We start from the raw sequence: 21,799 nt of genomic DNA on the forward strand, positions 1-21,799 counted from the left end.
CTCCACCCTTTGAGAAAATTCGTACACAGTGAGTAGGCTGGTCAGCTCACACGTGATAGGGCAGCTAATCACTGTGACGTGCACTTTGCATTATTTTAAGGAGATTTTAAACAAAGAAAAAAACTATAATTTCAGTCGTTTTGACAATAATATTACACTAATTATATTATACTAAAGTGAAAAATCGAACGTATTTGGGCTAACCATTAGTGACTGATGCTGGCAGAACATTTGTAAGTCTTTTGACACAAGCCCGTGTCTCAAGTCTTTATAAGTACATTAAGAGTTACTTCATGTCTTTCAGGTCACATTTTAGAATTGTGTGTTAAAGTTTAGATATATATATTATTCAGTTGTGTCTCTTTAATTAATATGTATAATAATGAAGCAGCTCAGCAAGTTCGGCTTAGTTGTGAAAACAGAAATGTAGTCTAACGTGAGAAGATTTCATCAACAAGTGGACTTTTATCCTATCAGAGAATTGTTTCTGTTGTTTTCTCTGTCAACATATGTCAAGTGTCCAATTATGTTAATTTGAAGTAAAGGTATGTGATAATTCACAAAGAGAAATCCCAACTATTTACAAATTCACAATTCACAAATGACTTTATTTAATGTAACATCACATAATACAAGAGATATATTTTGATTGTTGTTGTCTGTGTCCTTGAATTACTGTGTAAAAGAGAAGTTGATGAGTAAATCATCCCAGTGGCTGCTGTCACCCGGCTAGAAACACATTGCTTCTGCGTGCTGGCTGAGGCTGCATGGTGATGTGGGTTTAGGGAGAAGCTGTGGCCAATGAACTGTGGTTGAAGTGAACATGCTCCAAATTGTCTGCTTCACTGCTTCTTGGACCTCAGCAGAATGACAGGACAATAGTCTACTGTCCCATTCAGAAGTTCTGTTTCTTATCATGAACTACAACAGCTTTTTGTACACAACCATTTTTAAATTATTCTTTTTGTAATTATCCTTCCTGCAAAATATAGGAATGTACAGAAACAGCTTCATGTCCATTAATATTCCCTATTAGTAAGTAATAGTAGCAGCAGATTTGAAAGGACCTGCTCGAGTTAGATTCCTCTTTTAGTTCACTTCTTAAAACATACTTTTGTTTCAAGACATTATGCTGGTTAGTATGCTAACACGCTAATATAAAATAGTGACTAGCTAAACATTGTATACCTACTAAAGGTGAGGCTGTTAGCATGCTAACACGCTAATAGAGAATAGTGACTATGGTAAACATTATACCTGCTAAAGGTGAGGCTGATAGCATGCTAACGCGCTAATATAGAATAGTTAATATGATAAACATGATACCTGCTAAAGATGAGGCTGGTAGCATGGACATTATGAGCCTGTTGATGTTGGCATTTAGCTGCCCAGAGACACTAGTGTGGCTGTATACTCTTGTTGTTGCGCTGTGTCCCAAATTCCTTCTAGAGACATGATTCATGTTTTAGCAGTTCGTATAAAACAAACAGTTTGGGGCTTTTCCTTTAGCTTTTTTCTCTTCCCTTTGGCCTTTGACCATGCCCTTGATTTGACTGGGCCTTTTCTGCCTTAACCTGTTTACCTTCGCATGTATCCAACAGATCCTTCACTGTCTCACATAGGAACTATTTGAGCAACTCCTCTTCTTAATTTATGTGGAGTAAATTCATGTTTTTGCTTTAATTTGTCACCTATTTTAACAATTATTTTGTCATTTTGCCTTCATTTGATAGTGACAGTGCAAATATTTACAGGAAACAGAGAGGGAGACATTACCTTAACCATTAGGCTCTACTGTTCTTCATTCTTACTGGCAATTATAGAGGTACTTGCAGCTAAGTGACATGTAATTTGTTAATCTGAAACAAAAAATACTTTTCTTGATAATTTTTGACAACTTTGACAGTCAGATGGAGAAATTAAGAAGTAAAACCATTCGCCATGCCAACAGCAGCCACAATATGAGCTTAACAAAATAACAGAGCCAGACGACACACATTGCTCATTTTTCTAGACAGGAAATGCCAGGTCTGTCTCCGTCATAGTCAATCTTGTAACTAAATTCAACAAGCTGCTGTCCTGGAGCTTAGAAAAGTAGAAAATGACTTACTAAAGGTGTAGCAGATAGCTACTTCAGAAAAAACATCTCAGTCCATATCAATACATCTTGGTTTTCTTCAGAAAATAATAGTTTGATAATATTGTTTTTCTTTTCTTCAGGCTATTGATTGGAGCACCCAGAGCCAGAGCTTTGGGGAAACAGACAGCCAACATCACAGGAGGCCTTTATAAATGTGAAATCACACAGTCCAACGATTGTGAGCGTATTGAATTTGATAGTGAAGGTGAGTTGTCTGTCTGTCTGTCTGTCTGTCTGTCCTGTCTGTCTGCATATACAGTACTGTTTCCAAATGTATGAATATAAATGCTTACATTTTTATCTTGTGTTACCGAACTTTGATAGAGGACATACATGTTGAGAATAAGGAAAATCAGTGGATGGGGGTGACGGTTCAGAGCCAGGGACCTGGGGGAAAGATTGTGGTGAGTCAAACTGAGCATCTGCACCAACATCCCACTAACATTCAGTCTTGGTGTGGTCTTATCAGCTATTAAGGTCTGAACTTAAACTCAATGGTGTTTGGCAATTTCAGACTTGTGCTCATCGCTATCAGAGGCGCTTGTTTGTCAACACGCCTCTGGAGTACCGGGACATCACCGGGCGCTGTTTTGTCCTGAGCCAGGACCTGACCATCGACTCATTCTCTGATGAGGATGGAGGGAACTGGAACTTCTGTAAGGGCAGACCCAGAGGCCACGAGATGTTTGGATCTTGCCAGCAGGGTTTGGCTGCCACCTTCACCAAAGACTACCATTACGTGGTGTTTGGAGCACCAGGAGCTTACAACTGGAAAGGTCACTAACCACACACACACACACACACACACACACACACACACACACACACACACACACACACATATTGAATAACATTATTTACCAAGAGAATAAAGTTCCTCATTCTGTTAAAATAATTAATGGAATATTTGTGTTTTTTTATTATGAAATAAACATTTCTGCAGGCATCGTTCGAGTGGAGCAAAAGAACAACACTCTGATAGAGATGGGAGTGTATGATGACGGCCCGTATGAAGTTGGAGATGAGCATCTCCTGAGCCCCGAGCTTGTGCCTGTACCTGCCAACAGCTACCTCGGTGGGTTTCTACACACAAATCAGAGCTATATGTATGAGCTACTTGTATCCTGTTTGGTTCACTGATGCACTGTGGCTACTTCCTCTCTAGGGCATTGCATTGCTTACACATTTGGCATAGGATGTGTTTTACTGATGCATGTTCTAGCTTTATCTCCACATTAGTGTTCATTATTGTGTGAAACTTGTGTGTTTTACTGCTGAAGACAGATGATCAGAGTGGACATTTAGAGATAAATGGACTGTTCACACAGCAGATATTTTGACTTCAATCATAGCTAACTAATACCATAATCAATTGTTGCATTGTAGTGATTGCTGGAACGGTGACATTAATAATGTCAATAGTTCCACCTGTGGTGCTGCTGCTATAGCAAGTCAATATGTTTAGTTTGTTGAGAAAAAGGTTTTTGAATCTGATCATTTGAGAATGATAAAGATACAATAATCTCTCTACTGTCTGATGTAAAAAAAAACTCACAAAAAACACCCACATTTTTAGGCACACCATGACAATCTATTGCAATTCAACACAACAGCTCTGCCATAAATTCTACCTTTAAAAAACCTTATAATTATTGAAAATGCATATTGGGCTGTTTCAAATTGTTGTCCTTCCTATTTACATTCACACCAGTAGAAGAAAATACTGTGGCAGTTTGTGGCAAAATGCTCATTTTATCTCCACATCTGAAACTAATGGCATACTTGAAGCAAACATGCAGCTCAGGTTCTTGATTATATATTTTGTAATTAAATCAATCTTCACTGTCTCTGTTAGGAGTTTCTAAAGTTTTGTTACCAGTTGATTACATTTCCGGCTGGTAAAAAGTTTTGGAAACGCTGCAGTCAACATCCTTTTCAGTGACTGACATATTGTCGTTGATGCTGCACTAGTGACTCCAAGTGGTTCGCCAGGGAAACTGCATAGAGATAGAACGACATTATTGATCTGTCTGTCGCCCCTCTGGCCTCCTCGCTGGCAGGTGAAAAGAAATGTGGTTGTCTTCACCTCCCTATTCCAAATTAGGGAGAAAAGAGGGTAAAAAAAGTAAACCTTTCTTTAGTGTAAAATAAGATACTTATGTCAGACAACATTTCTCACACAGGATTCTCCCTCGATTCGGGACACAGCATCACCAGGCATCGCGGCCTGACGGTGGTGGCTGGAGCACCCAGAGCCAATCACAGTGGAGCTGTGGTCCTGTTGAAGAAAGAGAGCGACACCTCCTCCAGACTTTTGGTGGAGCACACTCTGCACGGGCCGGGACTCGCGTCCTCGTTTGGCTACGATGTGGCTGTGGTGGACTTGAATGGGGATGGGTAGGGAACTTTTCACTGCTTCTATTCTGCTTTAGTACACAGATAATTCATGTCATCAGAGAAACTTAAAAATTACCTCCCTTCTTTGATTCAGATGGCAAGACATAGTTGTGGGAGCCCCTCAGTTCTACATGAAGGACAGAGACATTGGAGGAGCCGTTTACGTCTACATCAACCAGGCAGGAAGGTGGGAACGAATCACACCTGTTCGTCTAAATGGGACCAAAGACTCCATGTTTGGACTAGCAGTGGAAAACATTGGAGACATCAATCAAGACTCATATGAAGGTAGTTTAGCGGCCATTTTGCTGCTTATTTATGTTTCTCTATCAGTCTCTGTCACATAAAATGGTTTCTTTCTCATGCAGACATTGCCATTGGAGCTCCTTATGATGACGGGGGTGCAGGAAAAGTCTACATCTATCAAGGCTGTGTGCAAGGAATCAAAAGCAGCCCTGCACAGGTCGGCTTTGTGGAGCTTTGCTTTAAGTGGCTATAATTCATATTTTCATATTAACAAAGGAGTGTGCTGTTCACAGCATAGTTACCGCAGGTACTGCATGTTCAAGATGTTGATTTGTCTGGACCTTCCTGTGGACAGGGACTTCCCTGTGAAAATCTATTAAGAATTTCATTATTATTGATTTAAAATCCTGCTCTAGAACCCAGAGTTATTGAAGTACTTGCTGTCAAAAGTCTTAAACAAATGTTGGCTCCTGACACTAAATATTACACTTCATTGTTATGTTATTTTATAAATTAGCTGATCAAGTTTTTTTTCTCTCCGTTATTACAGATACTTTCAGGAAAAGAGCACAACATGCGACTCTTCGGATATTCTTTGGCAGGGAACATGGACTTGGACAGTAACTCTTATCCAGATGTGGCTGTGGGCTCTCTGTCGGACACAGCCCTGATCTACAGGTAATTAATACCCGTTATATGTCCATTTAAACAGCGCAGATTTGTACCACAACTTCATTTAACAATCTTTATTTCAGGGCACGGCCAGTTATCAGCATTAGGAGAGATGTCAAAATATCTCCACAGGAAATTGACCTTACAATCAAAACCTGTGGCAAGAGCATTTGGTAGGTGCTCTTACATTCTTACATTCAACAGATCTCATAGTCAACACGTTTTTGTTGAAAACAAATGTCCTGTTCTGTTCTTAGCTTCACGGTGGACGCGTGCTTCACCTGGAAAGCAAACACTGCATCTTACAACCCCAGACTAAGTAAGTGAAATGCAGAAGAAAAGAAAAAAATCTTCTTTTACAAATCAAAGATTTGTTCAGCACATTTTTTTCTGCTGCCGTCTTCACTGCAGCGATCGGCTACTTGGTCGAATCGGACGGAGATCGCAGGAAACATGGGCTGCCCTCCAGAGTGACGTTCCTCAACAAATCCCGCACTGAAACAGACCACCAGTTAAATGGCACCTTGGACCTCCGCGGCCAAAACCAGAAGTCATGCATCAAGATAACAGCCAAACTAAAAGTGAGACAGATCTCCCACTTAAATCACATGCTTGGGATAGATTCTACTCAGAGAGCAACAGTCAGGAACAATTGCAGTTAGTCTGCGCTTGTTAAGGTCAGCGAATGCTGCTTTCAACATATGTTGTTGCTCGTAAAACAGAGAGGTATATTTAGGTCTTTTTGTTTAGCAACACATCTGAGCACACCATGTACTGTGTTTCAATACATTTGATGTCACAGGAAAAAACATTTTGGGAGTTGCAAGCATTTTTCTTGCCTACAAAACAATTCTACTTTCTTGATTATTCAATTAGTTGATCAACAGAAAAAGAATTGTCCACTAATTTGACAATCAATTAATCGTCTCAGACATTTTTCAAGTTAAACATTATTTGATTAGAGCTTCTCAGTTGTGAGGATTTGCTGCTTTTTATCTTATGCGATAGTAAATAAATATATTTGAGCTTTGGGCTGTTGATTTAATGCTTTAGGAAATACAAATATGTGATCTTGCCTAATTTTCTGACACTTAGACCGAAGTAGTAATCAAATAATCAATATTAACTCTGTTTCTGCGTGTCAATAAAAGCCACATAAACAAACAAATTATATATATATGTACATATAACAATTTGAACAGTCTCAAGATGAAAGTTATGACTGTTTGAATCTTAAAATGCAGAGTTGTGATACAGACTGCAGTTAGTATTTCCCACATAGAGTTAAATATTAATGCGCCGCACTATGGTGGTTGCCTCTGATTTGCACAGGACAACATTAAGGACAAGATGCGCAGCATCCCCATTGAGGTGTCGGCAGTAATTGTGGGTACCAAGCGACAGAAGATGAGGAACGGCCTCTCTCAACTCATGCCCATATTAGACTCCTCTCAACCAAGCAAAGACGTCATTGAGGTAAACATTTGCACTACCACTTTTATTTTTAAGTTAATGACAGAAGGTCCACAGTGGAGCAAAGTTTTTACATGGTTTTGTTGTGATTTCTTGTGGCTGCAGGTCAACTTTGTAAAAGAGGGATGTGGAAGTGATCATATTTGCCGGAGTAACCTGAAGATGGAGTACAAATTATACTACAAACAAAGCAACCTAGACGTGTACTCCCCACTGCCCATGTGAGTAGAACGTGATCTAAAGATATGGTCATATTCATATTCATGAACTCTGCGTTAAACAACATCATGTGATCAACATCCTAATTATAGAACAGCTTGTACGTCCAATCCCAATGAGTCAACACCTAGTTCTTCCACGGTTAACTCCAAAACTTCTTTTGGTTTTTGGGCCGCACATACTGCGAGGCTGGATGATGGAGCTTCACTGATATGAACATTCACCAGAAAAATTACTCTAATGCCGCTCTAGTTACGTGTATGTTGCTCAGTGTCTGCTGGATGTACAAGTCTGCAATGGTTGGATAAAATGTCCGCCATAACCGCCTAGTAAGCCAATTTTAATATATGAAAAAACATCTATTTATTAGATTTTTTTTTTCATAAAAAAAACAATCAACCTGAAGTGAGAGGTTATGTCTGTGTATTTGCAGCAATAAGAACGTCCCTGTATTCCATCTGAATTACGAGAGGAAGGACTTGGCTCTGCGTGTGACGGTCAACAACATGAATGAAGATGATGCGTACGAGGCAAAGCTGGTGGCGACGTTCCCGGATACATTGTCTTATTCTGGTGTGCGCTCACATCCGACAACGGTAAACAAGAGCAGGAATGAAGAGAGACTACAATATTTTACCCAAGTAAAAGTACTGCTGCTGAAAAGACATTTTAGTCAAAAGCAAATAGAATAAGAATGGTCGATTGACAGCCATTATCTAGCGAAATAACACACAAAAAAGAGCAAGAATGTCCACTACATATACTTTCTGACTTACGACTTGTTTTTTTATTTGCACTTTTGTTCTCCAACGTGTTGTTTCCCAGCTGGAAAAGCCAATCATCTGTACAGCCAATCTGAGCGGCTCTCAAGCAGACTGTGAGCTGGGGAACCCTTTCAAGAGAGACTCAAAGGTACAGACTGGTTTCACATGTCCGTCCTGACACTTAGTTGTTGTATTTCAAATGTGAGAGATGTTTGTTTTTTCTTCCCTTTTTTGCACCAGGCTTTATTTTACATCATCCTGAGCACTGTGGGTATGACTCTCGACACCACGGAGATTAACATCGACCTGCAGCTCCAAACGTAAGTCTTGCTGCTGCATGCTTTTCCTGTTTTTTTTTCAGATAACTTCACATTAACATAAATAAAAGTATTGTACTACATTGGTGTATTTCTCTTTTTGCAGTACAAGTGTGCAAGAAAATATCGCCCCCGTTAAAGTGAAGGCTAAAGTAATCATTGAATTGCCGTTGTCGGTCAGTGGGTAAGTGTGTTAGACCAATGTTTGACTTCAGTTAAAGAGCCTCCAAAAGTATGTCAACTCATATTTGTAATATTCTTGTTTTCATCAGAGAAGCCATCCCTAATCAGGTTTCTTTTGGAGGCGTTGTGAAAGGTGAAAGTGCCATGAAGACAGAAGAGGAGATCGGAAGTTTGATTACTTATACATTCAGAGTAAGTTCATTCATCCAACCTTTGCTTTTTAAATCACTGCTGTCTTTGAAATCATAACATATTGATTTCTCCTCCAGATAAACAACTTGTGGAAGTCTTTGACATCTTCTGTCAAAGCCTCACTTCACATCCAGTGGCCCAAATGGAACAAAGACGGCAAATGGCTTCTGTACCTGGTAAAGATCACTGCTACAGGACCGGAGGACGTCCTCTGCTCTCCTGAGTCTGAAATCAACTCTCTCAAACACATCCAGGTAGTATTTCTAAACCTTTGCTTCCATGTACTCAAGGCGAAATCAGCATTTACCTGAAGTCTGTTCGGTTCCACTTTGAATTCATGAGAATAAATGTACTTTCAGGATGCCTCTGCGTCCAGGACGAGACGTGAAATTGGAGAAAGAAAAACTGTCGCCAAAATGTCATCACTGTCAGAGAAGAAAAAAGTGTTGGTGAGTCTCTTCATGGATGTTTTTTCATTTGTTCCTAAACAGTCATGGAATGTAGCTACATTTACTCAAGTACCACACTTTAAGTATACAAGTGAGGTACTTGTGCTGGATCATTTTATTTTCATTTTATTATAATTTTTCAGGAAAAAACCTACAAAGATTTGATAAGATATGATGTTGTGTTACAAATTAATCTATACCAACAGTATGGTACAGCTGAAATGCTTATCTCTATTGAAAATGTATCGACAATTACATTTTTTTTTTCTTAAATAAATTTGCTGGTTGTCCTTTGAATAATTTGTTTGACTTATTTCTATTAGTTTTGAGGTTTATTATACTATTGGGCTCCTGAGTTATTGTGATCAGCATTTATCACTATTTTCCAAATTTTTCACAAACCAACAATCAATTGAGTATTTTTTACTGTGTACTGATAGCAGTTTAAGTACAATAATGACACGGGTCATCCATCACAGTTTATAAAGGTGTTGCTAAGATGTGTAATGGACTCTCTCCTCCTCAGACATGTGACAGCCAGATCCAATGCGTGGTACTCAAGTGCCCCCTACAGGGCCTGGACGGTACATCACTGCAACTGAGGTCTCGTCTGTGGAACTCGACCTTTATTGAGGTGACGGCTTGTCTCATAATGTGCTCCATGTGTCTCATCTGTGATCCGGTAGGACTGTCTGACCTGAGCAGCTGTTTTTGTCTTCACACAGGATTACGCCTCCATCTCCAACGTGCACATTGTTGTGAAGGCCTCCCTCGTCCTCCACACTCAGGCTAAGAACATGATCCTGAGAACCCCTCACACTGACGTAAGCAGCTCAACAGCCTCCAGCGTCTCTTTAACAGTTTTGTCTTGGTCCTAACTCACCTGGTCTCCTGCTTTTCCTCCTCGTGATGTTTTATTGCAGGTGACAGTGTCAGTGTCCCCCGAGGGTGCAGTAGCACAGCTCAGTGGCGTTCCCTGGTGGATCATACTGGTGGCTGTTCTGGCAGGCATCTTGATTTTGGCTTTGCTGGTGTTTCTGCTCTGGAAGGTGAGATACAGGGATGTTACACCTTTACCCATGTTTATAATACAGGATGAAAATAGGAGGTCAAAGGTAAACGTCATTGAAGTGCTTATGTTAGATCAGAAAAGGTGGAGTCTGTGAACAGTACGAGATATGAGAGTTAATATATGAAGACTTGTACATTATTTGTATTCACTTTGTTTTGTGGGGATTTTTTTTGCTGGTTAAATATTTGTTTTATCACAATATTTTGGCTTTCTTTGGTTTCATATTAATTAATGTGAATAGCTTTATATATTTCTTAGGCTGTCAAAACAATTATTTAATTATGGCTGTGGTAATCATTATTTTTTACATTGTATACTCAACGCTAATGTGATTAATTGGGAAACAAAAAATAGGAGAATAGTCAACACTTGAAAGGGAAAAAATGCAATTGTACTTCTAATGAACATTATACTCTATAATACAAATTATAGTTCGAGCCAATATAGAATATGTGTGTGTTATAGAATAACTAAACATTGTTTATAATGCATACTGTCTTTAATCTCAAATGTATTAATTCAGTAGGTCACAATATTCTGCAGACTATCGGTAAATAAGCAAAGTCAAATAATTTTTTTGTCAGGTGTCATTTGAGCATCAACACTAAAGTATTATGTTAATAAAATGCATTGTATCTGGCGTTTTGATGGAAGAAATCATAACAGCTATTGCCTGCTATGTCACTCTAAACACTTCATCACTTGCTCCCCCTCAGTGTGGTTTCTTCAAGAGAGCATCAAAAGACCAATACGATGCTGCGTATCACAAGGCAGAGATCCATGTTCAGCCCTCTGACAAGGACAAGCTCTCTGCTGAGGCCTGATTTATGCTCTGAACAGGGGTAACGCTAGCTGTCAGCATGGAGTGTGACTACTGCAGTGACTAATGAACTCACTTTCCAGCCAATTCAGCTGACTTCATGCAGAAACATTCAATCAGACAGATATTGTAGCTGATGAAACCGTAACATTTACATTAAACAAAACCCAAATATTTGTTTTGATGTATATTGTATTAATGAAGTGCTTAAGGTTTCTGATGTTCATACAATATGTGTCTCTGAATTTTGCCACCCCAAAAATCTTTGCTTTTTCTTACCAACAGGCTTAATTTTTGCATTCTTTTGGTAGTTGTTCTGCAGGTGCCTTTGCTGACATCGCTGTTACTGCTTGGCTGTTTGAAACGTCCCCTTAAAAACTGTAACGCATGCTCAACGTTCCTGCACATCGCTTCCTCTTGCCGTTTACAGTGTGCATGGATATTTCTGACATTTACCAGGTTTTAATAATGCATCTTGTTTCTTTAAATCTCCCTTCCCAGTGTGGATTCTTTAAACGCTCCAAACAAGAGGACAGCGTGCCGAGTTACCACGCAGTGCGGATCAGGAAGGACACTCCTGAGTCTAAAGATGGAAAAGTCCAGCTGGATCCTTTTGAAAAGAAGCAGTGGATGACAAATTGGCTGGACGGTGAAAGTTACTCATGACTCATCTTACCGTTAATATTATTTTGACTAACAGCAATAACCTAATTTTATTTTTTAAGTCTCAAGCCACAAACAGGATGAACTTTGCCTTTTCTTGTTCACTTGGAGAACGTCAGTGATTTTGTCTTTTTACACTGTATGATGAAATGTTTTTTGTAAGTTTTGTATATATTTAAATACTTCTGCACACTGTATATTTATTTTTTGATAAGAAAATAATTTCATGCAGCCAAAGAGTTATTTTCAGTCTCATGTGTCCATGAGCAGGACGAAGGGCAAAGTTTACTACTGTTTCTGTGGAGTTGTCTCACTAAAAGCTGAAAATCTATGCAAGGAAAGGTCACCTAGCTCAGTATTATATGAATATAAAATCTGTATTTCTTGTGGTTTAACGTCTAGTTTCAGTACATTTCAACAAAAAAACATCTTCTGTCCTTTTGGAATGACATTTAGGTACATTATCATTTCACAATAATTAAAGGTGCATAAATGAGCACAGCCGACTCAAATAGTGTTCATTGATTCTTTACCTCGTCTCACTGGCATTCAGGTAGCATCCACTGTACTGTAGTCAACACTGAATTAAGATTGTTTTGTACTATGTAAGGAATCCAAAGGGAAGATGGTCAATAGAAACTGCAATGTTTGTTTTATAGAATAAATTCAATGTTAACGACTTGTTGAATTTTCAAGTATAATAAAATGCTTAAACACTGATTGCTGCTGTGACTTTTCATTACCATTAGAAGTATAAGCCTCCATAAAGTGAGGGCTGTACCTAATAAAGCATTTATCTGACGATTCGGTTTTCTGTTGTTGGGTCCATAAGCTTCAAGAAAATAGTGATAAGGGCCCATCACAATTCCCTTAAGCAAAATGTGACATCTTCAAATTAATTGTTTTGTTTGAACAACAGCCAAAACCCACAGATATAATCAGTTTACCGTCACGGAAGAAAAGCAACAAATAATCACAACTGAGAAGCTAGAACTAGTCAAGTTTTGCTTCTTGTTACACAAAGACTTAACTGATAATCAAAACAGTGGATGAACTTTTTGTCAATGGACTAAGTAATTGTACAAAAGCACACAAACATGACAAACATTGTTACTGACATATATGGCAGTAATTATTATATGCTATCCAATAAAACAGAGTCTTACTTTGTTGATTTATTTAATCACACCATTTAGAACAACCATATCATTTACATGAGAACAGATCATTTACTTCACTACTCTATATAAAAGCTATTGCATTGGAAATATTAATCTATATGCAGCCAAACAACGCAGCTGACAGAAAAAGCAAGTTAACAGGAAATGTGACTTTGTTGGTTTTTGCATTCAAAATATCTGAGTATCATTATGTCAATATACAGGTCAACATATTTATTCCACATTAGTCAAATGTTAGACGAAAGGTCTTCTCCTGATCCTTGCGCTGGTTGTCACACAATTTAGACACTTCTTCCACTCTTCTCTGCAGAAGAACTGAGTTTTGGTCGATCCACTGAAGCGAATCCATGTGAGTGTTGAGAATTTTACAGATCTGCTGAAGCTGAAAAAAAAAAGAGGTAAAAAGTTAATTTAACATGCAATAATATATATCAAAGCAACAGAAATGTGTCATGGAAAGTTGAACTTGAATTAGGTCTCATCTTACCGGGTCACTGGTATCTGCTGGGCCGCTGGACGTGTTCAGGTGCTCGATGATCTCTTTCAGATCCTGCGACATCCTCTTTAGCTGTGCGTCGACGTTCTCGGCAAGCTTGTACGTTCTTTCGCGTTCCTCATCAGCGTTCTGCATGTAGATGGTTCCACTCTGCTCTTTCACCGACTCCTCGAGCGGGCAGAGTAAATCCTCCAGCTCTTTCTGTTGGGAGAGGATGAAATCCAGCTCCTGGTTTAGCCTCCTCTGGTCCAGCTTCACCTTCTCCATCTCCTTGTGCAGGGCTGTGATCTTCTCTCCGTTCTCCACCAGCATGCGGTCCCAGGCGTTCACCTGAGTAGCCTGCTGTAAGAAATGTCTCTCTTGGTCCTCAAGCTCAAGACTCCACTTGTTAATAAGACCCTCTAGCTGGGCATAGGTCATCACTGGAGGAGCAGTTGTTGCAGAGATGGTTGTCAGCGTAGAAATTGGTGCGATACTTGTGCCGGTTAAAGGTTTGAGTCCCAGTGTAAAGGCTGTCGGCGCACCTGTTGTGGCGGCTGCAACAGTGGCAGTAGGGGCAGGGGCAGAGGTGATGGTAGCTGCCCCCAGAGGTTTGAGCATAAAAGCCAGACCTCCACCTGCTGCTGGAGTAGTTGTAGCAGCAGTGCTTGCTGCTAAAGTTGGAGCTACACCCAAAGTAAAGCCTGTACCTGTTGCAGCGGCAGTGACAGCAGAAGCTGTGGTGGCAGCGGCCGCAGCGGCGGCGTGTGCAGCAGCAGCAGCTGTAGAGATAGGTGAAGCAAAGAGAGAAGGGCCTGGAGCTAGGACTGCCTGGGTTGTTGCAGGCGGAGCTGGGGTTGATGAGGGTTTAATCCCAAAGGCAAATCCTCCACCCTGAGTTGTGACTGCAGCAGTGGGTGCTTGCTGGGGCTGAATGCTCATGGTGAGGTTGGATGGAGCACTGGCACCGAAGCTGAAGCCACCTCCTGGGGCAGCAATGGGGGCCGCAACAGGGGCTGCAGCGGTGGTCGCCTGAACCTTGGTTGCTCCAAAGCTGAACCCTCCAAATGAGAGGCCGCCTGCTCCTGTAGTTGCTGTTACTGCGGCCATTGATGGTGCTGCAGGTTGGAGTTGAGCTGCAGGTTGGGGTACAGCTTGAGAAGGAGCACCAAAGGCAAAGCCTCCTCCTGCAGGAGCGGCAGCGGCGGGCTGTGCTGACATGCCCATACCCATGGTGAACCCTGACCCCGGCGCTGGAGCTGCTGCGGTGCCTAAAGCCAGCCCTTGGGGTGGTGCTGCTGCTGCGGCTTGAGGAGTGACCATGCCAAATGGGGCGGTGGGGGTCCCAAAAGAGAAGCCTCCCCCGGCTGGTGTGCTCTTTGCCGGCGTGCCAAAGCTGAAAGAGCCGGTGGGGTTCGTGGTGGCCTGAGTGGGAGTGCCAAATGCGAAGCCTCCTCCAGCGGCGGCAGGCATGGCGCTAGTCATCCCAAAGCCCGTGCTGGGGGCTGCAACTGCAACTGCTGGCTTCTGCGCTCCGAAGGAGAAGCCCGTGGAGGCTTGGCCGAAGTTGAAACCGCCACTCATTTTCGTTCGCCGGAGGACAACTTAAATATAACGCTATCGAAAACAGCCAACTCACAAAATGGTCACTTCCTCGCTGAACTTCTGCGGCTTTTGGCGGGTCACAAGAACGAGCTGGTTCAACCGACGTAGCGTTAACCGAGAAAACAGTTTCTCTGCTCCGACGGCTTTCCAAACGTTAGCGGTTGATACAGTCAATCACGGATTTGGAAACGTTACATTGACCCAGACGGAAACTAAAAAATAACAAAACAGCCTCCTCACAACGTGGCCCGATGTTTCGCAGTTCTTCATGCAGGCATTTCTGTAAACTGCTAAAGGAAATGACGGCAGTTAGGACCTACATAGTGTGACAATAGCCCTGAGTCTTGTCTGCCAATGCTCAAAACCCGCCCCTCTTGGTAAGATTGACAGCTCAAGTGCCCAATAACGGTCCTGACAAAACTCCATCTGAAGTTTGATTGGTAGAGCTTGCTGCCTGAAAGACGAATCCCAGGGAAAAGATACCAATTATTTTATCCAAAGAGAACTGAGTCTACGACAAGATAGTTAATTTAGTTCAGAATACGAGCTGTGTAAGAAAACAAAAAACTAACGTGAAACTAAATGTAAAAGAAAGATACTACGAAAGGATTATTTCAATCTATATGTTTGCATTCTTAACTGTTCTTAACCAATGACTTTACTACTTAAAAAAAACAAAATCTGAAATACTGTACAAAATACACTTTCTTGTACTAGCATTTAAAAAAACAACAACATGGCATTATGCTTTCCCATTTCTTTTATATTTTCACTTTAGTTGTTTTTTATTATTGTATAATGTTTTACATCTACACAAAAGAAGCATATCTTTGTTAATATATATATTTTAAACAATGCCGAAAGGTACAAAGCCTCTTGACACCGTTTTGACTCTTTGTCTGAGTTAGCAGGACGCGTGTTGAGTATCCGCATAGCCTTCATCTTGCCGTGTTGACATGTATTCCACTTCTCTATGAACAATTGAAGTAAGGACGATTTAATAAACATTTTACGGTGACTATGGATTCACAGATTTCCCCAAATCACTCAGAACGTTAATTTCACGAGTGTGTTTGCGTGCTGCTGACGTCAGCGTGGACGCCAACGTCAACATAGATTAACTAAACTAACTGCGTGTCGAAATTGTGGATTCTCACCTGTAATTCTAATCTAACGAAGCGCCACCATCGTCTGAGCGATCACAGGAGCTGTCACAATGAGGATTTTAAGGTTTTTGCGGAGCAGCGTGTCCATAGGAAAAGACATTGATTATTACTCCAAATTTTCACCCTCTCCTCTGTCAATGAAGCAGTTTCTGGATTTCGGTAAGAGTCGGCAGGCACGCACGCGCGCGCGCGCGCGCACACACGCACACACAAAACAATTCTGTATCGTGCCTACATGTTCCCTCCCAGCTACAAGGGTCTAAGCGCAGAGGGGTTCGTATGGTGCACAGACTGTGAAGCCCCCTGAAGCAAAGCTCTGATATTGGGCTATATAAATACAAATTTACTAGAAAAAATGAACGAGAATCTCTTTCTAGTTAAAGTAACCAGACAGGTATGTGAGTCTGTGAGTGTGTTCTTGACTGATCCAACAAATAAAATACCTGACAAGTGAAGGATGTGCTTAGCATGAATGAAAACATCATCCAAATCCAATATTAGCATAAACAGAAATCTGCAACATTGCCCACAATGGCCTTTTGATAGCTGCCGCAGTATGAACTGCATGGCAAAACTACGGTTTACAAAATTAACCCGACAGTATCGGTGATTCATCAAAACGATATATGTATACACAATAACACATAAGGATTCTGATTTTTCAGTGTTTGTTTCCACCCTTCAGGCTCAGAAAATGCATGTGAGAAAACATCCTTCACCTTCCTCAGACAGGAGTTACCTGTGAGGTTGGCAAACATCATGAAAGAGATCAACTTGTTGCCCGACAACTTACTGAGGACTCCATCGGTGCGGTTGGTCCAGGGCTGGTACGCAGGCCTTTTCTTAGTTCTCTCTCAAACTACGCTCATGCCAGTACCTGCCAATAAACCGTGATGTCTCGTGCGCAGGTACATGCAAAGTCTTGAAGAGATTCTTGAGTTTAAAGACAAAAATGCAGATGATGAGAAAGTCACATATGAGTAAGTAAATGAAAACACTATGCAGTTGAGTTTTGTTTCTTCTATGAAAGACGATCTAATGCCTGGTGGTAATCGCCACGTCTTCATTTAGTTTCACAGACGCGGTAATAAAGGTCAGAAATCGGCACAATGATGTCATTCCCACCATGGCTCAGGGAGTCGTAGAGTACAAGGAGACCCACGGCACAGACCCCATCGTCAGCCAAAATGTTCAGTATTTTCTGGATCGTTTCTACATGAGCAGGATATCCATCAGGATGTTGCTCAACCAGCACAGTGAGTAGACTTTTCTGCTGCATGAGAGATCATCTCTTTTCGTCAGTCATGACCAATAGAACGTCTCAACAAGAGTTGTACTTGTGTGGAGAGCTGTCACAAAGAGCCGGGTTGCTTCATTCACAGAAACCAAGAGGCTTATCTACGCTCGTAACTTTTAACGACATTGCCACTGGAATCCACAGATAACACCCAGACGTTTTTATTTTTAAATGACCTGTACCGTATCTTGACCTTCTGAACGAGTGAATAGTTTATTGAGTGAATAGTTTATTGTTTATTATTAACGGGCAAAGACACAGTCAACCAGCCGAGACCTGAATGTTACAACTGTAACACTCGCAGTGTGCAGACAGGCGACAGGCCTTGGTACCCAGCTGGCGCCTGCCGCTTGGTCGCGGCCCTGAGAAGCAAAGTGAGGGCGCAAGGGAAGAAACAAAAGAAGAGGAATCCCAAACAATAGAAAGATACCCCTGTTATCATTCCAAGGATGGCCCGGTTCAGTCTGGGGCAAACTGAACTCACTAAATGATCTACACATTTAAGAATAATGCATTCTAGATCAAACTTCCACCACAACAACCACAGTGATAATAATACATATTGTTATTATTAAGAATAATATGCTTTGTGCATGGTAAAAACATCATAAGGAACAGGAGTAATGCAAGAAAAGAAACAATTATAATTACACTATGACGAAGGGAGGAAGAAAGAAACACGGCATGGTCATAATCAAACGACAAAAAACTTGACTTTAACAATATGCATCATGGAGTGATAAATGCTCATGATCTCAGCTTTGATTGGATACATTCAAAACAACATGTAGGGATATTATATTATGTTGTATTCGTTGGTTTTCCTCTGTCAGCTTTTTAACAATAAATCATTTGACCCTTTTCTTTTTGCTGTCTGGCTTACTGCTCATGGATACTTGTTTGGGAATTATTATGTTTCTAATGTGGATGTTGTGTCGTCTGGGAACAGTGTTGTTGTTTCTTGAGAATTGGGGGAGAAATATGTCCACAAATGTCTATTTTGTGTCTCTTTTTATTTGACCAACTAACACATTATATCCCTGTGTTTTCCTCCAGCTCTCCTCTTTGGCGGGAAGGTGAAGGTGAACCCAGCTCATCCCAAACAGATCGGCAGTATTGATCCAAACTGTCGTGTCAGCGAGATCATCAGAGGTGAGAACACAAACAATTTGATGAGGAAGTGCTCCGAAATGTCGTGTTCCTACCTGAAAAAAAAAACTTTTCCCTACAGACGCATATGAAAATGCACGAAACCTCTGCGACCGATACTACATGAACTCTCCTGAGCTGATACTGGAGGAATTCAAAGGTAACTCGTCAGAAACACGTTTAAGTATTTACAGTAGAAGCACTTGTTTATCTTAAGCCCTTTAATCTGCATTATTAATGAATAGATACATATGAATTATTGAGTCAATCAGACCTGGTCAAATGGAATCTAATCTTTGATCATCTGTTTGTCCCGACAGTCAAACCCATCACTGTGGTCTATGTTCCATCTCATTTGTATCATATGGTCTTTGAACTTTTTAAGGTAGGATTATTTTTGTTTTTAACAGCTGGTTCACATGATACAGGTTTACATTTTACCATGTTGCCTTTCTCGTTATATCAAGCTGCTGTGTGTGCTTTCATTGTTGCAGAACGCCATGCGGGCCACCATGGAGCTGTACGGCGACGCCATGGAGTATCCTCCCATCCATGCGCAGGTCGCTCTGGGAACGGAAGATCTGACGGTCAAGGTAAAGCTGTGCTGCATTCAGCAGTCTTCCCTCCCCCCGAAACAGACCAGTGTAAACTAAACAAGCCCATATGTTCTGCTCCAGGTGAGCGACCTTGGAGGAGGCGTGCCGCTGCGCAAGATTGACAGGTTGTTCACCTACACGTACTCCACAGCTCCACGCCCGAGCATCGACGGGGCCCGGGCTGCTCCTCTGGTCAGTGTTCCTGATGCGTGAGCTCATGTGGATGGACGGGAGACTTTGCGCTCAACTTTTTGTACTCAGCACCGTCAAAACACAAAAAAAGAATCACTTCTTCCTGACATTCTCCACCGTGCTTCAAAACACAAGCATCTGTGACATCACCAGGTGGAGACATCATCACATCGTCATAGAAAAGCACAAGTGGAACTAATAACACTGAGATATCATAATAACCTCATCAGGTGTTTAAGATTTGACAGTAGGACTTAACTACTGTTACTACTACTTATGTCTATAGCAAGACTGGGTGATCATTCTGGATTATTGATTATTTTATTTTTTACAACCAAAGTGAATTTTACTAAAACAAATTTTTGTTGTAATTTAAAATAATAATAAAAAACTAAATTTTGCATATATCCCTATATCATGATCTTTGTCAATAACAGCCGGCTTCTCATCAGCTGTTGTAACAGGACCAGTAATTCAAATCTTTCTTTTTACAAATCTTAGCGATCTGTCCATTGACTGAAAGGTCTGTACACTTAGATGAGGAAAACAGTCCCAACTCAATGTCCATGTATTAGCTGTTTCCAGAGCTTTCAACAGCATCAGACAGTCTTCTATGTGTGTGTTGACATGCTGTTGGGACACTTTAAGGACTTCTCACCTTCATTGGGTTAAAAGGGAAGTTTACAAGTTCTGTCTTGAACTTTCAAAGGAGTAGGTGACAAAAATGACTCACAACTGACCAACTTGCTTGCTTTTTTTCTGAAACTTTCAGTGCCATCACATGGTCTTCTTATTGAGACATTGCTTCAAAAGGAGATAACCTATGATAGCATTTCTGTAACTTCCCCTCCCACATTAATTGTGTCAAATTGTGTCAAACTACAAAGGATGCAATAATTGTAAACGAAGAAAGACAGCAAATCAAATCAGTATGTATTGTTTGTTTGTTCCAGTGCTAGACTAACTTCACAGTCCAAACTCTAACACAAAAATAAAATTAGCTTTTTCCCATAAAAACGTTTTATTTGTGTCCAGGCTGGTTACGGGCACGGTCTGCCCATCTCTCGACTGTACGCCCGGTACTTCCAAGGGGACCTGAAGCTGTACTCTCTAGAGGGCTATGGAACTGATGCTGTGATCTACATTCGGGTAATTGAACTGTGCAGAGCATGAACAGCTTTGGATAAAAGCGTCAGCTAAAATAAATGTAATGTTTTAACTTTGTCCTCTCATTCTTCTGCGTAGGCTCTCTCCACAGAGTCCATTGAGAGGCTCCCCGTGTACAACAAGTCGGCCTGGAAACACTACAAGACGATCCACGAGGCCGACGACTGGTGCGTCCCCAGCAAAGAGCCGAAGGACATGACGACGTTTCGCAGTTTCTAGAGCCAGCGAGCGGCAGTCCTGTAGCAACGTGTGCGAGAGAGGTGGTTTTGTGCCATATATTCAAAGAGGTCAATAGTTTTGTTATTATGAAGAAAACCGTGTTTCCTTCTCACTCCTACTGGTACCAGGTTTCTGGAAAGATGTTGAAAGTAAAGCCAAACTAATACTGGAGTTTTCAGGATGATACTATTGTTGATATTTAAGTTTAAAAACACATTGACCGTGTAACATAATCATAACATTAAGGATGGTTAATAAAGATTCGATGTCCTGAGCTGACCTTTGCTGGACAAGCAGTAACGTAATCAACGTTTCCAAATGGACTCAAACATATTTTTGAATTACTGAACTACAATTTGTTATTTGTTAACCAACATAATAACAAAAACATATCTGTTACAAACTAAAGTTAGCTGATGAAATCAGTTGACATGTAATTTTTAGATGCTTTGAGAACAAACTAAACTCCATTTAACGACATGTCATCTGAAACTCTCTGCATGGTTAAGGTTTGATCGGTTTGTGTCGTTTGCTCTCCTGGTTTATAGCTTTTATTTTGCTGAAAGTCGATCTCTAACTGTTACAGTCCGTCTGTTGCAGAGCGTGTTCAGCTCTGCTCATCTCCTCCGCTTCGTGGGAAGTTGTTAAGACAATTAGTTGCTGATTGTTTTAAAATGTGTTGCAAGTTTTTGCTGATGAGTCTAATCACTTGGATAAAGTCAATTATCCAGGTGATTAGACTGGATAATGAATCAGTTGGATAATGTATACAAGCAACATGTGATCAAAAACATTGATTTACCGACATTTTGCATCTGCTTTTACTTATGTATTTAAGGAAAGTGGATTATTATAATTCCACATTGCTGATGCACACATTTGAAGGCTGATTTGTTCTTCTTTAACTTTCCTCACAAGTTGTATCACATACAGTATAAGAGAAACATATTTGGATTACTGTGGTTGTATTACGACTCATCCTGTCAAATAATATCAATATTTTCCATGTGACACTGAAGCAGTTATTCTGTCATGTTCAGTGAAAAATAAATATTTCAAAACAGACAGAGGTGTATTTGAGTGAAGGGTGATGGAAGTAATGATATAAACTGTGTCCCTCGATCTGTTAGTTGTGATCACAGATT

The 21,799-nt window shown here is 40.7% G+C and overlaps 3 protein-coding genes across 3 annotated transcripts; 2 read left to right on the top strand and 1 right to left on the bottom strand.

The window, feature by feature from the left end:
• Positions 1-2,484: 2,484 nt before the first annotated feature.
• itga6a (integrin, alpha 6a) lies at positions 2,485-11,610 on the top strand (the record flags this gene model as incomplete). The annotated part of the gene is made up of 23 exons (XM_079230851.1): positions 2,485-2,544; positions 2,655-2,916; positions 3,084-3,215; positions 4,324-4,537; positions 4,632-4,825; positions 4,906-5,000; positions 5,334-5,461; positions 5,539-5,628; positions 5,713-5,774; positions 5,867-6,036; positions 6,788-6,931; positions 7,034-7,149; positions 7,581-7,743; positions 7,973-8,059; positions 8,152-8,231; positions 8,335-8,412; positions 8,501-8,603; positions 8,681-8,857; positions 8,963-9,052; positions 9,579-9,686; positions 9,778-9,876; positions 9,976-10,101; positions 11,446-11,610. Exons 1-23 carry the CDS (start codon positions 2,500-2,502, stop codon positions 11,608-11,610), a joined length of 2,928 nt encoding a protein of 975 aa, XP_079086977.1. The 5' UTR covers positions 2,485-2,499.
• A 1,165-nt stretch (positions 11,611-12,775) lies between these two features.
• On the bottom strand, positions 12,776-14,967 carry LOC306748053 (uncharacterized protein). The gene is made up of 2 exons (XM_079231174.1): positions 13,276-14,967; positions 12,776-13,170 (listed from the first exon to the last, which is right to left on the bottom strand). The coding sequence occupies exons 1-2, from the start codon at positions 14,845-14,847 to the stop codon at positions 13,012-13,014; spliced, it is 1,731 nt and encodes a 576-aa protein (XP_079087300.1). The 5' UTR covers positions 14,848-14,967; the 3' UTR covers positions 12,776-13,011.
• Positions 14,968-16,084: 1,117 nt separating this feature from the next.
• Positions 16,085-21,684, top strand: pdk1 (pyruvate dehydrogenase kinase, isozyme 1; the record flags this gene model as incomplete). Its single annotated transcript, XM_079230747.1, has 11 exons — positions 16,085-16,193; positions 16,720-16,861; positions 16,943-17,014; positions 17,106-17,290; positions 18,388-18,483; positions 18,563-18,640; positions 18,801-18,865; positions 18,975-19,073; positions 19,158-19,268; positions 20,304-20,417; positions 20,514-21,684. The coding sequence occupies 11 exons, from the start codon at positions 16,085-16,087 to the stop codon at positions 20,652-20,654; spliced, it is 1,212 nt and encodes a 403-aa protein (XP_079086873.1). The 3' UTR covers positions 20,655-21,684.
• Between the last annotated feature and the right edge of the window lie 115 nt (positions 21,685-21,799).

Source organism: Taurulus bubalis, assembly GCF_910589615.1.
Source record: "Taurulus bubalis genome assembly, chromosome: 15".
NCBI lineage: Eukaryota > Metazoa > Chordata > Actinopteri > Perciformes > Cottidae > Taurulus > Taurulus bubalis.

Coding starts and splice junctions, on each gene's coding strand:
- LOC306748053 (XM_079231174.1), bottom strand. CDS start 14,847: ATGAGTGGCGGTTTCAACTTCGGCCAAGCCTCCACGGGCTTCTCCTTC. Junction 13,171..13,275: donor CAGCAGATACCAGTGACCCG/GTAAGATGAGAC, acceptor TTTTTTTTTCAG/CTTCAGCAGATCTGTAAAAT.